Source organism: Drosophila grimshawi, unplaced genomic scaffold (assembly GCF_018153295.1).
Source record: "Drosophila grimshawi isolate 15287-2541.00 unplaced genomic scaffold, ASM1815329v1 contig_848, whole genome shotgun sequence".
In the NCBI taxonomy this organism is placed as follows: Eukaryota; Metazoa; Arthropoda; class Insecta; order Diptera; family Drosophilidae; genus Drosophila; species Drosophila grimshawi.
In genome coordinates, this window is record NW_025063692.1 from 22590890 (window position 1) to 22611867 (window position 20978).

Here is a 20978-nt window from a genome sequence, read left to right on the forward strand (position 1 = left end):
ACCATATGTTAAACATAATTAACATTAATTATAATAGCCTCTGCAAGGCTAAAACAAATAGCTGCAAATAGTAACGCCAACTTGCCGCAGGGCTCCACCCTAGTAACAATTGTGTAGAGATCGGTTTTAAAGAAAGCCCTGACCATAGGCCCATACATATTACAAATTAGTCAAAAGTTGGCGCTGGCCAAGAAGGCAACGGTAAATTTGACCAAACAACCGTAATACAACAAGCAAACAGCCAAAAGACAACCGCCAACAAACAGACAAACAGACATACAGACAGACAGAAAGAGAGACAGACATACAGACAGACAGACAGACAGACAGACAGACCGGCAATCAGAAAAGCAACGCAAAAGCAACGCAAGCGACGCCGCTCGACAACTTTTTAATTGCCCTCAAAAGCAACTCAAAAAAAACCTAAGAAGCAACACTCTGATACGATGGTTTGGTTGTAGTATCACCATCGCCATTATCATCGCCATCATCATCGCCACCATCGTCGTCATCATCGTCATCATCACCAACATCATTACCATTTGACTTTAAGTGCCAGCCCAGAATCGTAGACGGGCCCTTAGCGGCAGCAACAACAACGACAACGCAGCACAGTCCAAATAGGCCGTAAAATTTCTTTTTGCTGCTGCAGATTCTGCGCGCAACAGCAGCAGCAACAACAACAACAGTTTACAAGCTGTTGTTTTTTTTTTATATTTAATTTTAACATCTTTTCTCACACTTTAGAAAGTTTGATGTTTCTTAAATGATTTTCTTAACAGCCTAAAGGATTTTTTTACAGCTATAATAGGAAATTCCGGGCTTAAACCACACTTGACAAAAGGTCCTGAAAGTAAAAGTATTGAATAGAACCTAAAGCCGCATTGTGACTATCGGCAGCAAAACCGTAGCAGCAGAATTTCATTCATATTATATATTTTTTATTCGGATTTGAATACAAGTAGGTGAAATGTCATTGAACTCGCAACGGCGAACAACTAGAAGACAGCAGCGATGACGCCGACGACGGCGCAGCAACCGACAGCGGCAACAGCAGCAACAGCAGCAACAACAAGAGTAACAGCAATAACAGCGACATTAGCAATAACAACACCAACATCAGCAGCGGTAGTAGCTCAACATTGTTGTTATTTTTGTTGTTGCTGTTGTCGGTGCTGTTGTGACAAAAGCTGCAATAACATCAAAGCTGGCCAAAAATGGTTAATGTCCTGGCAGCTGAAACTGCTGTAAACTGCACTAGATGTGGCATAAATTTGACAAATGTGTGGGGCTTATTTTTTTTATCAAAGGCAGCTTTTGAAATTGCCTGCGTTGCAGCTGCGCACTGCGTGTTGCGTGCTGCGCGCACGTCTCTTAAATGTGACGACGCCCTGGCGAATGGCCAGAGCTTGCAGCGGACGCTAATCACAAGTGATAAGAGCAGCAACTTGCAACCAGCTCAAACATGTTTGAGACAAAATAGCTGAAAAGTGCTCAATGCTCAGCTGGAGCGATATCATCAACAAGCAACGCTAAGAGAGTATGCGAGAGCGAGAAGTATTCAAATTGAGACAGTAAGTAAAGAGTAGGCTAAGAGTAAGCGCTTGAAGACCCGAACAGCTGATCGGCAGGTTGCGAGTCCCACGCGGCGTATGCGCGATGTGAGTTGCCAAAATGCCAAAAAGATGGCAACAAAAGTGGGACACCACACAGCAAACACACAGTTAAACACCAAATATCCGAAACACACAGCTTATACTCAGCGTCAGCGTCAGAGTCACAGTCAGCATCGAAGATTTGTGTGTTGCATAGGCAAGATGTAAGAGGAAGCAGAAGCCAAAACGACATCCGCCTCAATATCAGCGAGCGCCCCTCGTGTCCTACATTTTCAGAGATTTGGCACAGCAGCAGCGGCAGCAATAAAAAAGAAAACTTTGCCATATGCAAAACTGCTTGAGACTGCAACAGCAGCAGCAGCAGCAACAACAACAACATCACAACACGGATGTTGCAGAGTCTTTGTTGTTGTTGCTGGTGTATTTGTAATTTATGCATACAAAGTTCATTAACATTTCGTAAGAGGGGCAAGAGGGGGCCATCAAGCAACTCTTTGCTGCTGCCTTCACTTTGTGTATAAATTCAAATGTTCTGCTTTCGCTCTGCAACATTTCAGCTGATTTAATAACATGTCCATGCCCCTCTCTCTTTCGCTCGCTCTCTCTCTCTCTCCTCTTTCTCTCTTTCTCTCTATCCCTCTCTCTGTCTCTGTTGGCTCTTTCTCTTTTGCTCTGACTGACTGTCTGTGCCGCTCAGAATCATTTGAAATTGCAGATATTATAATATCCGTAGGAGTAGAAAGTTGGTAATCAATCAAGTGGAAGATAACTTTCGCTCAGCTTGCAAATTGTTGCAAGTTTTCTAGCAAGTTCGTTGCCTAAGTCTTTCGTATTTGCGACTCGTGACAGTGAAAATTCCGGAAATGCGCCGGAATATGGCACACATGCATTTCGCTTCATCATTTTATGCACAATCTAACGAATTTTCATCACTACCATTACTGCTTTCTGTAAACATTCAAAAGGGAATGGAAAAGACACTTTCGTGAATATGGATCTAATTACGTACGCTAAATATTTAAAATTGAAAACTTGAATAAGCGTCTTCTTTCAATAATCGTACGTCTTTATGCTATTTTAAATAAATGTTCTAACAGGCATATCGATGTTTTGACTCGCCCATAGGAAAAATCTGTGGCGGTTCTCTGTTGGTCTTATTATATATTTTAACGGTTTATTTTTAGCTATTCTAAGGATAATATTACCTAATCATGTTTTTAAGTCATTGCACTTAAATTTATATCGTTATTTGCATCGCTTGTAGTCATGGTAAGAATAATGCGACTTCAAATAATATTTTAGACACCCAAAATTAATTCTGTCCTGAAAAGGTTAACATCCTTAATTACTTTGACTTATTGTAACGATTTTTAATTTTTTTTTTTTGCATTACAAATCTAATAATCTCATCGAAATACATTAGTTTTTAAGTACAATATGCATAGTTCAGAACTTGAACAACGAATTTCAAAGAGATTAAAAGAGATCAAATCTAAAAATACCACAATTTGTATATAGTTGTACGAAAATTAAGTTCATATTTCTTCTTCTGTATACAACGAATTGTACATATACACAGAACTATTTTATGATATCTGATCTTATGTTCATATTTATATTTATCACTATGATTGATCCCAGCACTCAGGCGGAAACATACCCTGTAAACCGGTGTCAAGCTACTCAGATATAAATTTAGTTATTCATTTAATCAACTGGCCAACTGTTCCTATAGAATCTCTTTGATATAGTAGTTCAATGTTGATAATTGAGTTTCAGAATATTAAGGACATAATAAAAATTGTTATTAAAAATGTTGGCCTTCAAATCTTTTTCGGCAATAAAGTTGCTAGCATAAAAACTCATATTTTCTGATCAGGAATGTATATACTTAATGGGTTTGGTGACGTTGCGCGCGACAAAATTAGAAAACTATCTGCAAGCCTTTATAGCTTTCCAAAAATTGTATTTTTGGATTTAAGCAGGCAGAGAGGAGTGGAAAAATTAGTTTCAGTGCTAAAATGATGTTTATTTATTTACTTATAGAAATTAATCCAAAATTCTATGTGTATTGATACACTTATTATGGCGTGTGCTTAAACTTATTTTTATAGTTATTCCATTTGTGATTTGTGGCCTATATGCCACAGCGAGTGCCACCAACATACTTTCGCCAAATGCGTACAACAGCTACAAAAAAAATGAATTTCCCCAATTAAACTAATGTTAAATTGACGGTAGAAATTTCTTGGAAAAAGTCTACCTGTCAGACAAGCCAGACGACCAGTCACCAGGCAGCCAAATGTCGCTTGAGCAAAAACGGCAAAAAACTGGGAAGCAACTCCATACAGCAGCAGCAACAACAGCAATTCCAAACATAAACAAACTGAACAAAACCCAAAACAATAAAAAAAAATAATAATAATGGGTAAAATTGCAGAAGGCGCACAAAAAATACCAGCATCCAGCAGCAAACAACAACAAGATGATTGCAAATCATTGCCACCACATAGTCATGCAGTCAGTCATGGACGACGACAACAACGACGGCGGTGACGGCAACTTCAGCTGCGCTGCTGCTAGTGCTGCATCCACTACTGACACAGTGACTCCATGGTGTTGTTGCAAATGTTGCATGTGCTGTTGCTATTTGGCTTTTATTCGCAAATTTGTGACCATGAACGTGAAACAAAAACAGCGAAGTGAAAAATAATTGATTCCGGAAGGAAACTGCTTCAACTGGTTTTTTTGCCACGGCATTCGCTTTAGGATTTGTGTTTTGATTAATTTGCTAGCTGTTGATTTCATTTAAGCACATGTTGCTGTCGCTGCAGCTGCTGCTGCGGCTGCTGCTGCTGCTGCTGCTGCTCTCGATGTTGCTGCTGTTGTTGTACTTTGCATTTGGTGTCGTAACAGTGAAATGCATCGCCATTTAGCAACTTACTTTCCGGACAGGCGAAACTCATGATAAATTGTTTTCGCGCACATTTCTGGACAATAAAAAATAAAAAAAATCAACAAAATTATGTTTTTATTTTGAGCTTAATTTATTTGAACTATTTATGGACTTTTTTTTGTGCAGTGATTAAATTTGCCATTGCTGTTGCTGTGGCAGCTGCCGCTGTTGTTGTTGCTGTTACACTTGACATTCGCTGAAAGGCTTCAGCGATTGCTGATATGTTGATGACAGTTTTGTGTCAGCCAACGATGCGCTTTGTTGTTGTTATTATTATTATAGTTGCTGGTGTTGTTGTTGCTGTTTTTTGGTCCGTTGTTGACGCTAAAAGGAAGTGGAGAAATCTGAGCCAGTAGCCATACAAATCATCAATAAGCTGCAAACATTTGTTATTCATTGCAATATTTCGAATCGCATCTTGACTACACCGCGTATCAGCCGTGTCCAGTAAGTGTATGGCCCACTAAGCCTATTATAATATAGGCCTCAAATTGTTTTCTTTATCCAAACTGCCACACGCTTATATTTAGAGTTTTGATTAATTTCCAAGTGTAAAAGATCACTTTCAAATTTCCGAGCTGGAGAGCCTAGAAAACTATCAAACTTTTTATTTATTTATCTAAGTAACTATCTATCAGAACGTAAACAATTTCAAAATATATAAAAAAAAAGTGCGCTCTGAAAATCGTTTGTGGTGCTACGTAGGCTTAAAATAGTTGTGCTATTAAAATAAGTTATCAATAGTTGTGAATAGTTTTCATATATACATGTATACCTAGCAATCTTGAAAAAATATATATACGCAAATTTTAAATAGCGGGTATCCTAAAACTTTCAACAACAATTTTTGATTATCAAATTCTTTTTCACCATTTAATAAAATATTTATATTTTATATATGATATTTTGTGCAATAAAAGTGAAGTTAGTTTATCTTTCACAGGTATTTCATGTATTGATGACTTACGCTTGATTTACTCGCCCTCGTTTGTTGCACAGTGTTCGAAATGTTCTCGATGCCTTGGGGAAGTGATTTCCGATTGAAAGAAAATACTCGACTTCAGGTTAGGCAACGTTTACCCGCTGCTAAGCTTGTCTGAAATTTGCAATCTTTGGCCGCGAAACTTTCTCAAATTGAAAAATGCATTTGAATGGAAGGGGTGATGCCAGTGGTAGTGGCAGTCGCAGCGTCAACACTCAGAAAAAATTCGCTGTGAACTTTAGAAACTCGTCATACTTTTAGCGCCAACGGTTGCTCACCATCTTATCAGAACAAAAATTCTAATAATAAAACCAAGATTTGAATTTGGTTTCTAAAACTTGACCCTTCGTTCGCGAGTGGAGTTACTACCAAGTGAGCTACGCAGACTGTGATGTAAACAGCAACTAGACTCTAATATATTTTTCTGAGTGTACGATTTCCCTCGAATTTTCCGCAGCTTGACTTTGGCTAAAAGCTGGAGCTAGATGTTGGCGTTGTTGTTGTAGCTGGAAGTCGTTGCCGCCAGTCGCTGACCGAAAAATGTGTGTCAAGTTTTCGACAAAGATCAAGTACATCTCAGATAATACATCAAATGAGTTATGCTACTGCTGCTGTTGTTGTTGGTGGTGGTGTTGGTGTTGGTGGAGGTGGCGGTTGTTGTGCTGCTGCTGCCGCAGGCCTCTTAATGCATCCGCTGTACGGGCAATTCCAGTTGCCATGACCAAAATGTTCTCAAAATCACAGCATTTTGGCTTAGATTTTTGTGCAATTTTCTTGTAGCCCGCTGCAGTGAAAGTGCTGCAACAGCTGCGGCACACAACTGACAACCAGAGATGTCTAGCACACAACAACGCGCAACTGCTGCCCCAAATGATCACGAAGGCCGATTATAATATAAATACAAAAAAGCAAATTAGAATGCTCTAGTCAAGAAAGTACCCAAGACTTTACCTATCATCACATATCCAAATGTTACATATTGGGAAAAATATTTATAGAGGGTATTATGATTTGACGTCTCCCAACCATATAATATATATATATTGTTGATCAGCAGCAAGGAAGCAACACCAGGCAAGTCTGTCTGTCTTATTTCTGTTTTTATCCAAAACTTCTCTCATTTCTTAAGCTGTTTTTACTTGGCATATATCCGGCCTTTTGCTGCAGATAGTACACATGAAATAGAAATAGAAACAATTGGTCGAATTTTTGTTCTCGATTGAACAGACAAAATTTTAATCAAGATATCCAGATCAATCTCCCAAAATATACTTGTTATTATCTTTCACACATTTGAATAAAAAATCATAGGTCTACTGTGTCAAATAGTTTTTAAACAATTCAGAGATACAGTATAAGTACACAAAAATGTAGGAATAGAGTTCGCTGCAAGTTGTAAAACTGAAATCATATAAATCATATAAAATGTATTTCGAACTCCAGACCTTAGGCAGGTTGACTTGGGTCTACAATGGTATATAATCTTTGGTGTGTCTAAGATACCCGCTCTTTCGTGATTTCATATTAATTTATTTAAAAAAAAATCTAAGATGTTTAGGGACGACGGAGGTGAGCGTGGCATATGCTGGTCTACAACCTACAAACCAAATTTGATGACTGTAACCTTAAAATTGTGACTTTAACGATTTGCAATGATCGGTTTTATCGATTTCCTAACCGCCTTGTGGACGTATGTGTTCCAAGTCTCAAGTCTCAATCTCTAAGTTGACAGATGGAAAGACAGCATGATACCATGATACCTTCAGTATCAAAGAATAAGAAAATTGCGGAAATTGCTAAGATGAAGGGATCTTAACTCAAAAACGCTGTTAACTCTATGTCGGAAACGCAATGGGCCAAGTAAGTTGGTTGGCAATCAAAACGTATACATAATTTCATTCAAAAGCAGACTTATGACATCTTCAGAACATACCCAACAACGAGCCAAACACTATTGTAATGATGTACTTAAATAGCATGTTAATTCATGAACATATTCCAAGACTACAGCTGCTGAACTATAAGTTTGTTTCCAGTATGAGGTCAATGCACCGCTATGGTCGGGGTCACTGCGCCAACTGGTGGGCGTTTTCTGGCTTGCTTTCGGGTATAGGGTATGGGTACGGGTACGGGTACGGGTACGGGTTCGATCATCGGTTCGAGCTAGCACACTTACATAGTGTGTCCGTACTTTGGCGACCTACATATTTGGGTTTCGTCTACACTGACCTACTGCTCAAAGTGCTGTGCGGGTCTGGGTCAGAGAAAGGGAGAACTTGTTTGTGGCGAGTGTTCACTTTTGCCACAGTCGATTGGACTGCCTCTTGCAGTGATTGCTCAATCGAAGAAGGTAGCCAACCAAGACCAAGAGCATTCCAGCAATCAAGTTCAGCACTGGCCAAACGGACACCTGCACCAATCAGAGCGGCAATCAATCGACATCTGGCAAATACAGATACATACAGGTTCAAAGAACTTTTTGATCGCCCATTCACTGTCGCTGCTTGATTTTGATTAGGCTTTCACAACATCGCCTGTCGACGTGAGCACGTTAAAATAATCTCAAATTGTTCACACAACAATTTAATATTTGACTGCTTAGCTGTATACCCTTTATTAACATAAGTCAAAACTGCAATAACCTAAAGTTAGACAAATAAATATCCTTACAACGATTACATATCTACACAAATATATTTGAAAATAGTGCAAACTAGAAGTGGAAGAGAAGACGAAGTCAAATTTTGATGTACGGGAATATTTTCATGCCAATATAAAGATGTACATATAAATCATAATAAATAAATATAAATTAACATGTATTAATTATTAATGTTAAATTAATTTAGACCCACAATTTGATATTTGATACAGAAATCGGTTTAGCCAGGCAAAAAATATGCCTAATTTTAAACTTTTGTGATCTTTTCATCAAATATAATCAAACCATTATTTAAGCCATAATTGAATATGTTGGGCGCAGACAACTTAACTCAATTGTCTAATAGTTGCCAAACGGCGGAGCAACAAAAATGGAACTTAATACCATATACCTCGATTATAGTCAATTTATGTTGTTATATGTATGCATAAGTCGCACAGTAGCGCATTCCGACTTGTTTCTTCTCAAAAATCAAATCGCCTGAGGAACCAATTTCCGCAATTTATGACAGAAAAATTCCAAAGCTTTTAATCAATAAAATACCAGAATTAAGTTGTTTCTAATTTCCAAATCTGATCTATTTCGACTCTTCTTCCAACTGTTGTGGACTGTAAATGAAAAAAACGTTAATCAATTTCTATTTCAACTTATTAAAACAATTTTTTTTAGAAGGTATTACAATTTTGCAATGACATATGAAGGACACGTCTACGATATCATAATGTGAATATATATTGCAGATCATTATCACTAGCCGCGGCGATATAGCCAAGTCCGTTTGTCCAATTTTTTGAAAATAAACTCTAAACGTTATCAATTAACTAACTCTTTTTTTGAAACTGGGCATATATCCGACTATTTGGTTTGGTCACTCAAAACACGGCGTCCGACCGGATCAGAATAGTATCTTTTCTTATATAGTTTTCATAGGAACAATCGGTCGAAAGATGGATTTTAAGTTGTTGGATCGAGATATGTGTAGACAAACATGTCACCCTTTCTGACACAATATAACTACAGAAATGTGAAATATTCAGATCACAGCCAGTCGTCAATCAGAAAAAATATAAACACATGTTTTTTAAAAACCTACAAAAACATAATAATATTTCGAACTTCGGTGTTTAGTTTGAACATTAAGAAATTAAAAATGTATATGAGACCCCCACTGTACGTGGTCGCATAGGTTGCATGCCACTTTCCCAATCACATACAACTTGCATGATGCCATCGGCCATGTTCTGACAGTATTCATACTTGTCGTGAATGCGTGAGTAATTTTTACACATTTACGTGTCACAAATATCTCCGAATACAAAGCCCTACTAATCATAAATAAATATTGAAGTAATACTAACAGTGCCGAATAGTTTTTCACTTTGTTTCCAATATTCACATGGCATTCTTAACAGCAATTTTTTGATATTTTTATTTGTAACTTTGCGATTTTCGGGTTTCAAGAGGCCGTGTCACGAAAGGAAATGAGACACGCGCCCGTCTCAAAATCTACTGGTGACTGTGCTATTTTCATATGCGTGCAATGTTGCCGCTGATAACCCAGTATCCCAGTTAAATATGGAATCGAAAGACGTAAAAGACGAGGGAATTTAAATACGCAGCGAGCACTGAAAGAGAGAGCACAAAGCCAATTACTTTAAGAAACAAAATCAATTTGTGTGTGTACCCTTACATGGCATCTCAAATACTCTACTCTCATTTTTTTTTTTAATGTTTTGATTAATTTTTACCTATACTCAAATATATGAATATATTCACGTGAATAAAACATTTACGCAATACCTCTTTCTGAAGCTTAAAAATTGAAATACAATATTTCATTTAAATAAATAGAAATTTCAAGTGAACTTAAGCAGTTATAGTAATGGCTGGAGCCCCTCATTTTAGGAATAAACCCCTTAATTCTATTAAAAAAAAATACAAAGAAGACAACAGAATATAAAAAATATGACAAATCTAAGCAAATTACTGTTACTTCGAACAAAAGAAAAGAAAAATGTTTTATGTAAAATCAATACCATTTATTATAATATATATATAATATAATTGAAAACATATATTGAATTATAATATACATATTTAGTTTAATATGTATTTTATAATTAATTGTAGTTTTAGGTTAAATTGTTGCAATTATGGTCAAACAACAATGTGAATCAAAGCAGAATCTAATTGTAATATGCGCTCCCAATGTGTTAGAGTAGAATAAATCCGTTATGCATAAATCCAGCGGCGTAGGCGATGTCGATTGTCGTCGTCGCACCAATTGCTCAGGTACTCAAGTACTTTCAATTGTCGCTTTGTCGCGCCTCCATCTCCAACTCTATCGCCGTCGCACCAGCTGCGTACATCGGCCAAATACATATAAAAGCGTTGGGGCGATCGGGCAGGCGTTTCTTTTGCCAAGACAATGGCGAGAAGTGCGCTTATTGTACACGGGTTAACAGTGGCCCTGGGCATGGTCATGGGACCTTGGCTAGCTGCCGGCATGGGACGCTTTGAGCCAGCTGTGCCGCCCCCGCCCCGCTGGGGCGCCAACATGCAAATGTTGCGACGATACAACTGTAAACACTCTGACTGTGTAGAATTGATTATGATAGTAATTGAGTGTTACTTACAGCTGCGGCATTTGATTATTGGACAGATGAGAGCGACAGCAACATTTGGGAGCATTGCGGTCTCTTCGAGGGTGACATCATGTTGCATCGTGAGCTGCTGCGCAATGGGCTGCTGAACGAGCGACAGACATGGCCAGATGCTGCTGTCCCATTCTACATTGATCCAAAGGACTTCAGTGAGTAGCCAGACCAAGTACTATGTATGCGATAATTTGAAGTTTCAAAAGCAAACTGGCACAGCGACCAATGAGACGATGGTCATACTGATGGCATTCAAGGAGTACCACGAACGCTCCTGCATACGCTTCCGGCCGTATGAGGAAGGCGACAAGCACTGGCTCCTCATCAAGGGCAACTATTCCGGCTGCTGGTCGAGCGTTGGCCGGCGCCAAGGCGGCCAAATTCTCAATCTCAACACGCCCAAGTGCGTCACTCATGGCGTTGTTGTCCATGAGCTGTTGCACGCGCTGGGCTTCTACCATCAGCAGAGTGCCACGGAGCGCGACGAGTACGTGAAGATCAACTGGGAGAACATCTTGGATGGCCATGCACACAATTTCAACAAATACGCACGCACACATATCACCAACTTTGGTGTGGAGTACGACTATCAAAGCGTTATGCACTACAGCTCCCGGGCATTCAGCAAGAATGGCCAGGCCACCATTGAGCCACTGGTAAGCTAAATCATAAATTTATCAATTCTTTTTATGCTGCCCAATATTTTATTTTTATTGCCAAAAATTTACTTGACATATTTTGGCCGATTCTTTCAAAACTGAGTTTTAGAAATTGGCACTAGAAGGTTAACGGATTGAATAATGTATCTGAAGTATATATGTTTATATATAATTATGTATATAGTTAATCATCAATACATACATGCACTTGTATTACACTCCTTTCTAATTTGATTTTGAAGTGAAATGAGTTCAATGAATAAATTTACATTTCCCTCAGAAGATACACAAATAAACACATATATAAATTTATGTAATTTCTAAGGATAACTTCTTATTGGTAAATATATTAAAATATATGTGGATGTAATTAAGATACAATATTTTGTACAAGGATACATAAGCTTGTTGTAAGCAGTTTTATTAATAATGATTTGAGCGCCCCTTATCAAAAATAATAATAATCATATTAAGGGCATACAAGGTTCGTCTGTTTATCGGACAATTTGTAAGCATCGAATTTTTTCATGTACCATGTTGCGATCTTGGCTGAATTCGTCTATTTGTTGCAGTCCGGATCGAATTACCGTATAATATCATATATATATATAGAATTACCATATATACATATGATAATATATGCTGATCGTTGTAATAAGACCATATCGGCACTTAAACTTCCTTATAAATTTATAATTTAATATTTTCCGCCTGTTATCAAATTGTAATTATTTATTAAAATATTATTTTTAAGTGTCAACTTAATTCGTTTAATTAATTTATTTATCTGATATGTTTCTCACGAAATGTGCAACACGGTAAACTTATTTGAAATACACACATATACATATATATATGAATATATGATTATGATCAGATCATATATGAGGTATGAAGCTGCAGAGTTAATTTTAAACCAGATAACTAGATAAAATCAGAGATTTTCTTTAAAGTATATTATATTTTATACATAAAACTGTGATGCTAATGCATACTATCTATATTTATTAGGATCCATATGCCACACTTGGCCAGCGACGCGGTTTGTCCGAAAAGGACATTTCAAAGCTGAACGAGATGTACCAGCAGGACTGCAATGGAAACTTCCTGTTAGGCTTTGATGGCTTTGGTAACTATCTGGACGAGCTGCTCGACTACTTCCAAAGTAATCTGCTGGGTCTGTTTGGCTAAACACGGATTATAGTTTATTGAACAAGTACAAGCAAATACACAAGCACAAGCACATTTAGTAATAAAATTCAAGAAGTTGCCTAGGCAACAAAAAAACTAAACTGACTAAGCTCTTCGAGCGTCTGGGCGGCTTCCATTCGCAGTGATTGATTCGTCTGCTGCTCGGCCAGCGCCTGCAACGCTCCTTTTAGCTCCTCATTCCAGATATACTGAACGCCACGAAGACTAAAGCGTGCCAGTAGCAAAAGCATTTGGCAGGCGCGCTGACGCAACAGCTGGTGGCGACTCTGAAGTAGAAGGGCCAGGCGCAGCCGCGGATCAAAAACAATCTTCTCGACCAGCTCTGCATTCTCGGGTAGCTCACGCAAAACACAACAGAACAGAGCCAGCATGCAGCATGCCAGACGCACCGCGCTGCTATCTTTCCAGTCTGAAATATATGCATAGAAACGATATAAATCCATTATCCACTCTGTTATCTGTATCGTCTGCTCACCATGTGTAAGAAAGTTAATAAACATATCGTTGACGGCGAGTATCGCGACTGCATCGCAAAACTGACTGAGAAACGGCTGCTGCTGATGCACCAGGTGACAGACCAACTCGTATAGACTGCAGGCGGTGCTCATCTCCTCGGCACTCAAGTCGGAGACACTACGCAGCGTTCGACTCAGCGAGACGCCAGTTGCGGCTGGCATTGAAGCAGCCGAGTCTGTAAGCTGGCGTTGCGAAAGGAGTAGCTTGCAGGCGTACATCAGATTGGGCACAAGCTTAACATCAATGTAAACAATCTTGATGGCGTCCGTCACCAAATGCTGTTCGGCCAGCACAAATGGTAACGATAACAGCTGCGCCACACTCCGTAGCACCTTGGGTATGGCCTTAGAGTTCCGCAGTGGGGCCACAATGATGCTCACCAAATTGTGTTGCCGCAGCGAATCGAATTCGCCATCCAGCAGCTCCTGTGTGGAGCGATGCAAAAATGCCAACCACTCGTCATTCTCGATGGGTGGACTCTGAGATTCATCGCAGCTGTCCCAGCCGGGTAACAGACAAGGAGGCGAATTACTAGTAAAACTCGTCTGTTAATATTATTTAGTGATATTTAAAACAAATTACTTACTCGCTACTCAATTTATCATCGTTGGTGGAATGTATTGATTGCTTCAGCTGTTGTGACTTTTTCTCTTGCAGATGCAGCTGCTGCTGGTGATGCAGAGATTGTTGTGACTGCTGTGTGAGCATCTCTGTTGTTTTACGTCTAACTTCTGCGTCAATGCTTTGACCTAGGCGCAGTGAAAAGTTATCCAAGTTTTGGCTAAGCTTGCGCTTCTCCAGATCCTTGCTACGCGACTGTTTTATATTGAGCGCCATCTTCAACTTGGACTTCATCGATTTTGTTGCACTTGCGACAGGCGCTTCCATAGCAAAATTATCATTAAAATGATTGAGTATCATATTCGAGTTTCCGCTAACAAAGCAGGTATGTGAATTAATTAATGGCACTGCACCACCACCACCACCACCACCAGCTGGTGCAGGAGTAACAGCAGTTGGGCTAGGCATTTGCCTGTACGATACATCAGCAAATGGCACAATCATCCGCTGCACATTATCCTCCATATCGGTTTCTAACTGTTCAATGTCGCTTGGAGCAATGGCATTGATACTGTCACGCGATGTGCTCAAGTTTTCGTTGGCCACATCGCTCAGCTTTAGCGCAGCCAAAACATCAACCATATCGGCGCCAATTTGTCTGTAAATAAGCAGCAGCGGCATTAGTGGGGCTTAAGGCTTACAGATTTGTGAACACACCTCGTATGCGACTGGGGCTTCTTAGTGTCCTTGGTCAATTGTGGATTGATAAAAGGCGAACTTGTTGCGGCTTGCACCTCGGGTATGTAGAGCTTACCCTCTACAAAGGGATGACACAGTAACTGCGTCCACGAGATTCGCATACTGGGATCCTTCTCGAGCAAACCCTGCAAAAAAGAACGGCACTCGCTGCTCAACGTGCTTGGCCATTTGACTTCCTCGTGCTTGATCAGCTTCACCAAATGCAGTATGGAAGTTGCACAGAACGGCGGCTGTGCCGCCATACTCTCATATGCAATGCACCCCAGTGACCACATGTCTGCCTGATGATCATACGGCTGCTCAGCCAGCAGTTCCGGTGCCATATATAGTGGTGTGCCTTTAATGGAGGTCAGCACATGTGTGCCCATTGTCATGTTGCGTGCCAACCCAAAGTCACACAGCTTTGCGTGCATATTCTTGTCCAGCAGCACATTTTGGGGCTTCAGATCCCGATGCAATATGCGATTTGAGTGCAGATAATAGAGCGCCGATACCAAATGACAGACAACACGCTGCGCATCCTCCTCGGGCATTGCACCGTTGAAGGACAAATATCGATGTAAGTCCATTAGCGCAAACTCTGTGACCACAAACAAATCAAATTTTGATTCGAAGGATTCAACCATTTCAATGACATGCGGATTTTTAAGGCGAGCCTGAATATCACACTCGCGGCGCAGATTCTTTAATTCACGATTCGAGCGTCCTCGCTGCAATTAATAAGATACTGAATTAACTGTTGCATGTCGCATGCCACCTTGTCATGGAACTCACCTTTGAGATGACTTTAATGGCCACAATTTTGTCATCAGCCCGCCTTTGCGCCTTGTATACACAGCCAAAGGAGCCTTGGCCAACCAGAGAGCTAACTGCGTAGCGGTCCATTGTGTGCAGTCGGCAAAGGAATCGTCTTTCAACAAAATGCGCGTCGGAACGCTTTAAACTTTCATAAGGCGCAGTGTAACTGCGATTTAAAAAACAAAGACTTAATCTAACATACTATGCAGTGTATTTATATCGATAGTTCACCTATGCGATAGTTGTAATCGATAATTACGGCCAGTAAAATTGGCACTTTGTAAATTCAGATTATGAGTATTTTTTAAATAAACAAATCAAATACGGATTTACATGTTAATATTGTGTGCAGATTGACCAATATTAATTTACCGAATAAATTTATATTCGATATAATAAAACACAGAGACGTTCAAGCGGCAAATCGATACACAGCTGGTTCGCATTTAAAAAGTCACCTGCTCTAAAATTGTAAAACAGCTGATTTACCTATATGGCAACGAAGATATCAGCTGTGGCAAGTTCATTTGTTTACGGAGTAAAGCTGCATCAATATCGGCAAAGACTGGACTAGTTTTATCAACCTGTAGGCAAATAAATAATGAAAACAAGAACCCACTAAACAACACACGCCATCACAAACGCTTAGCCATGCGCGAGCCCAACTTGTACGTCATATTATCGCACGCGCTAATTGGTAAGTAGTTTAATGATAATCGCCGGCCGCCCCAAAAATAATAAATGTGCATGTACGTCTGGCATGTCAGGCTCGGGTTTCTTTTTCCTGTACATGCACCATGTGCGCGTCATCTTCGAGACGCGAACCAACATACGGCATCTCAACCAATTGGAGAGCGAATCGATGTTGCGCCGCGAAGATGCCCTTTATTACACATTCTACAAGAAGCTGACCGACGGTCCAACGTTCTGGCATGGCTACGAGCAGCTAAAGAATGTCACCGACATTGAATATCCACACAGCGTCAATGTGCTGCAGCGTTTCTATGTGCTGCCCGAACTGGTAACTGCGTGAGTATATTTTGCACATATGTCAACTATATTTTTAATATTGTATTGTGTATGTATAACTTCAAGCTCAAGTCACATTAAAACCGAGCCAATATGGGCATATCCAAAGAAAAGTCCACCACGTCCAAAATCTAGAATATGTTTAGCATTGAACATAAATTCAGATGGTCAATATTGAAAACAAATTGTTTTCTTATCGCTTTTAATTTGCTTCGGTGGCGTTTTCCTTAAATATTTCTCTATGACACATGTATTTGCTAAATTTCCCAGAAAATCATTAACATCAACAATAGAACAAACCAGCAGATTTCCTGAATGCATGCAAATGATTTAAGCCAATACTATTTCGGATCAGCTGACCTAATCGACCTTGCAATTTTTTTTTTTTTGCAATTTCTTTTTCTTTATTCTGAAGACTTACAACTGATTTCTGCAAATGCTTATATGTATTTATGTATACAGATTTACATAGATGCACAGTGCCTTAGTCGTTGGATCAGGCTACTGCTCATATATAATAAATATACATTTAATTTATATATATAAAAAATATATATATATATACATTCCTGCAGCTACTTCTTTCACATTGTCCGCGCCGGCTTTAATCCGAGCCTACAGCCCATGGAGTTCTACTTTGAGTTCGTCTGGCTAATGGGTGGCGTCACGCTGCTTGTGCTCTATCTGTATGGGACGCTGCTAAGCGAAAATGTGTTTGGTGGCATCTACGGCGTCATCTCCTATTTGATGTTCCACAGCTTTGCAGCCAAGATCTATGAACGTCCAATGGCGCGTGAGAATTTCGCGTTTCCATTTATATTTCTGCAGATGTTTTATTTGTGTATATGCATTGGCCGTGTACTTCACCGTCAGAAGCACTCCTCGCGCGTCTTTATGGTAAGTGCGATTCGTGGCAAAAAATACACAAGTGTTTCTGTAAAATGACGTGAAATTCCATATAGATATTCGTGATGGCGATGTTTACGGCGTGTGCGCTGCTCTCGTGGCAATTCTCCAACTTTATATTCACAACACAAATTTTAATTGTAATGACTTCGTGGAACATCGGCTCAATGCCAGCTGGCCTGGCAAATTCATTCGCATTGGATTACTCACTGTCACACCTGCTGGGCAATTGCCTGGCCTTTGTGCTCTCGCATGGCAACAGCCAGCTGCTTTTCACCTGGCAGCTGAGCGTTGCACTTAGCTTGTTCCTGATTACGGTTGTTCGGCAATTACGCAATCGGCGCTGCACGAACGATCTGCTGCAAGGCGACTATTTCTCGTTTAAGTTAATATTGCTAGCGCTACTGTTTGCCTGCAGTATGCAGGGTAAGCTTGTGGATATGCTAAGCAAGTCCGGACTGCTCAACTGGCAGGACAACACGTATATGCACTATTGTGACCTGTGGGCGCACTGGATGCTGCAGGCAAAGGTGAGCTTTGTGACCAATTTGTCAGCATGTAATCCGCTCTATGCACGCGTCGCCTGGTCGGAACTATGGCAGCTGGTGAAGACATTAATTGTGAAGCCATATTGCATGTATGGCGTCGTTATGCTGGCCATGTTCTTTCGCAAATGGCGCAAAAGTAATGTTCCATCAGCGGCTAATCAGGAGCAACGCGAGCGCGCTCGTAACTATGTGCTAGAGGATTTTCTCGAAGAGCACCATGTATCCATGAGCGATATGTCCAACAAGCAAACCGAACAGCAGCTGCAGCAGTGCTTCGCAATGCTCGAAAGCTGCGATCACAACTATGACCGCTATAAGCGCGAAAAGGCCAAAATGCAACAGGAGCAGCCGGCGGCGCGCGACGACTTTATGCAGGATATTAAGCGCCTCAAGGCTCAGATACATCGCAACAGTGACAAACAGCGCAAGGAACGCGAACAAGCCAGCGAACCAAATCTCAAAGAGACGGCTCCAGTGGCAACTGAAATGAGGACGCAAACTGCAATTGAAACTGATACAGAAATAGAAACCGAAATCGAAACGGCAACGAAAACGGAAACGGAAAAGGCAACTTCAGACACAACTGAACCAGAAGTGGATGAAACGTTACCGTCCACCAAGGCGCCAAGCAAGGAGGCGACGAACGGCAAACGACGACATACGCGTCGCGATTCTGTGATGCCCACGGCCAATGGTCAGATATTAAATCTGCATTACATGTACAGTTTCATGCAGATGATTGTCTTCACACTAATTGGCCTGACCGTGCGCAAGCTCTTCTTTCTCAGCTTCACTCAGGGCTGTGTTATAGCGCCCACGGTATGCTCAAAGATTTGGTACCATCGACAACGCAATATCTTTTGGTCTGTCTCTCTGGCCGTCTTCATGCTTAGCATGTTTGATCCGGGCATGGTTGTAAGTGAAAACTCTTGAACACAGTACTGTACACTCTATTTGCAATCCATATATACTTTCCACTTTGCAGAACATACGTGAGGAGTATTTTCCCACACGCCACACCCAACCGTCAGATGATCTGGAAGGCATGCTTGAGTGGATCAAGTTAAACACAGAACGCGATGCAGTATTTGCAGGGCCCGTAGAGATAATTGGCACCGTGCACCTGACCACCAAGCGGCCGATAGTAAATCATGCGCATCTCGAGATGCGTCAAATGGCGTAAGTCTTAACCACGTAACCGTTATCTCTTATCTTAATTAATAACCCACTTCACAGTGAACGAACGGAGCATGTCTACTCGGTGTACAGTCGCCAGCAATCATCGGAAATTTACAATCAATGCACACAACTGAAAATCCAATACTTAATCATATCTCTGGACGAGTGCAGCAACGAAGTGCAGTAAGTTTATTCCCACTTAATAGCTAAATATTTTCAATTGACACTTGGCTTTTGTCTTTTCAGGGATGACTGCGACATCTTGTCCATTTGGGATGATAAGCAGCCAGCCTTTCGCAAATATCCGCAATTTTGCCACGAGCTCCTGAACAAGAATGTGCCCAGCTTTTTGAAGGTTTATGCCAACGAAAACTATGGCATCATTAAGATGTTCTCCCAAAGTGTGCAGATCAATTTGAAGCACAACAAAATGCCCGAAATGTCCATGTGAGACAGACAATAGGCCCAACCAAATGTAACTATGGGCTACAAGGCAAATGTGACTAGTATATTTTAAAAGTATAATTAACTGTATTAGTGTTTAGTAGTGGGTGAGTAGGCGTACACAGATACCCTCTAAATGAAATGTTGACACCAAAAACCAGCTAAAACTAAACAAGTTATTAAAAAATATAAAATATGTTTTAACAGAACATAAACACACATAAGTAAATGTGTGTATATGTTATCTACATGTGTATGTAATTATTTACATACATTGCCTTGCATTTAAGACGCGTACGACTTTTGTTCTGTTATATTCAGATTTTATTTGGAATGCATTCCCCTTCCATTATATTTGCGTGTACGGTTTAAGTTAAGTTTAGCTATTGATTCGACTATATAATTCGCGAGTTTCGAAGCTGTAGGTGCTTCATCCATTTCGCGCGTTAAGTTTAAACTAAGCTTTTTACATATTACAAATAAGCCACACAGACACAGACATCCGTTGGGTGTTCATATTTATGTATGTATATGTATGCATTTGGTCCCTGCTAAAAAGAGAATGATGACCTCCGAGAGTATAAATTATAGAAAAGCTCCTGAAATAAAATTTAACACATACAAATTCAATTCAATTTTTAGTTTATTTGATGGTTCTTGCTCTTGTTAAAATGAAGTAAATAAACACTTTTCGTTGGTTTACTTAATGTAAACTTAATTTTATTTCATTTGTTCTAGTGTGTTTTGGTGTGTGTATATGTTGTTGTGTGTTGTTGTTCTTAATATTTTCCATTTGCTTTTAACAATAGTTTTTTTTTTTATTTTTTTTTTACATATTTCACTGTTAGTTTACAAAAAGCATAAGAGCTTTGAAGTTATCTAGATTCTAAACTCAGAGCGCGGCTGTTTGTATGTACACAATTACGCTATATATACACAGATCTTGTATACTATTGGAGCACTGGCTTCTCCAGAGAGAAGCGGTTGAAAACTTTGCGTAATCAGAACGATAAACTTGAAGCAATGCACTACTTATACGCAGTTGAAGGCTTAAGCGCGTTTCTATGCACTATTTATATGTATTAGGGTCTCCCATAAATGAAATATGTGCGTTAAGTGTGCATTTCGAAGTTTAGACTGAGTCAGCATGATTTTTTGTTTTGGCTTCTTTCTTTGTTTAACATTCAAGTTTGACTGTAAGGCGAGCAGTGAAGCTGGAATACCGTAATATGAAATAAAAAACAATAATAGTATAGTATGTATAAGCATAGCAATCAGGCCAAGTGTCTTAACAGTTAGCTACAGTCTTTCTTACTTTACATAATATAAATAAGTTTGTATATTAAAATATATGAACATTATACATATTATTTATACAATCAAGAGTAATATATTTCAGTTTTGTGCTAGTTGGAAATCCCATTTGTTTTATCTTGTGGGGTATTAAACTGAACATGACTCTACAAGTCAATCATAACAATTTTATTATTGTTT

At 39.7% G+C, this 20978-nt stretch overlaps 3 protein-coding genes across 3 annotated transcripts; 2 read left to right on the plus strand and 1 right to left on the minus strand.

The window, feature by feature from the left end:
* The first annotated feature begins 10520 nt into the window (after positions 1-10520).
* Positions 10521-12723, plus strand: LOC6565351 (zinc metalloproteinase nas-7). Its single transcript, XM_001991152.3, has 4 exons — positions 10521-10798; positions 10855-11028; positions 11093-11529; positions 12544-12723. The coding sequence occupies exons 1-4, from the start codon at positions 10645-10647 to the stop codon at positions 12721-12723; spliced, it is 945 nt and encodes a 314-aa protein (XP_001991188.1). The 5' UTR covers positions 10521-10644.
* LOC6565432 (serine/threonine-protein kinase fused) lies at positions 12715-15611 on the minus strand. Its single transcript, XM_001991151.2, has 5 exons — positions 15355-15611; positions 14539-15290; positions 13847-14479; positions 13220-13791; positions 12715-13153 (listed from the first exon to the last, which is right to left on the minus strand). Exons 1-5 carry the CDS (start codon positions 15463-15465, stop codon positions 12804-12806), a joined length of 2418 nt encoding a protein of 805 aa, XP_001991187.1. The 5' UTR covers positions 15466-15611; the 3' UTR covers positions 12715-12803.
* A 274-nt stretch (positions 15612-15885) lies between these two features.
* On the plus strand, positions 15886-20114 carry LOC6565431 (C-mannosyltransferase dpy-19 homolog). Its single transcript, XM_001991150.3, has 7 exons — positions 15886-16075; positions 16146-16407; positions 16983-17304; positions 17370-18776; positions 18847-19040; positions 19098-19223; positions 19287-20114. The coding sequence occupies exons 1-7, from the start codon at positions 16030-16032 to the stop codon at positions 19489-19491; spliced, it is 2562 nt and encodes an 853-aa protein (XP_001991186.1). The 5' UTR covers positions 15886-16029; the 3' UTR covers positions 19492-20114.
* Positions 20115-20978: the final 864 nt, after the last annotated feature.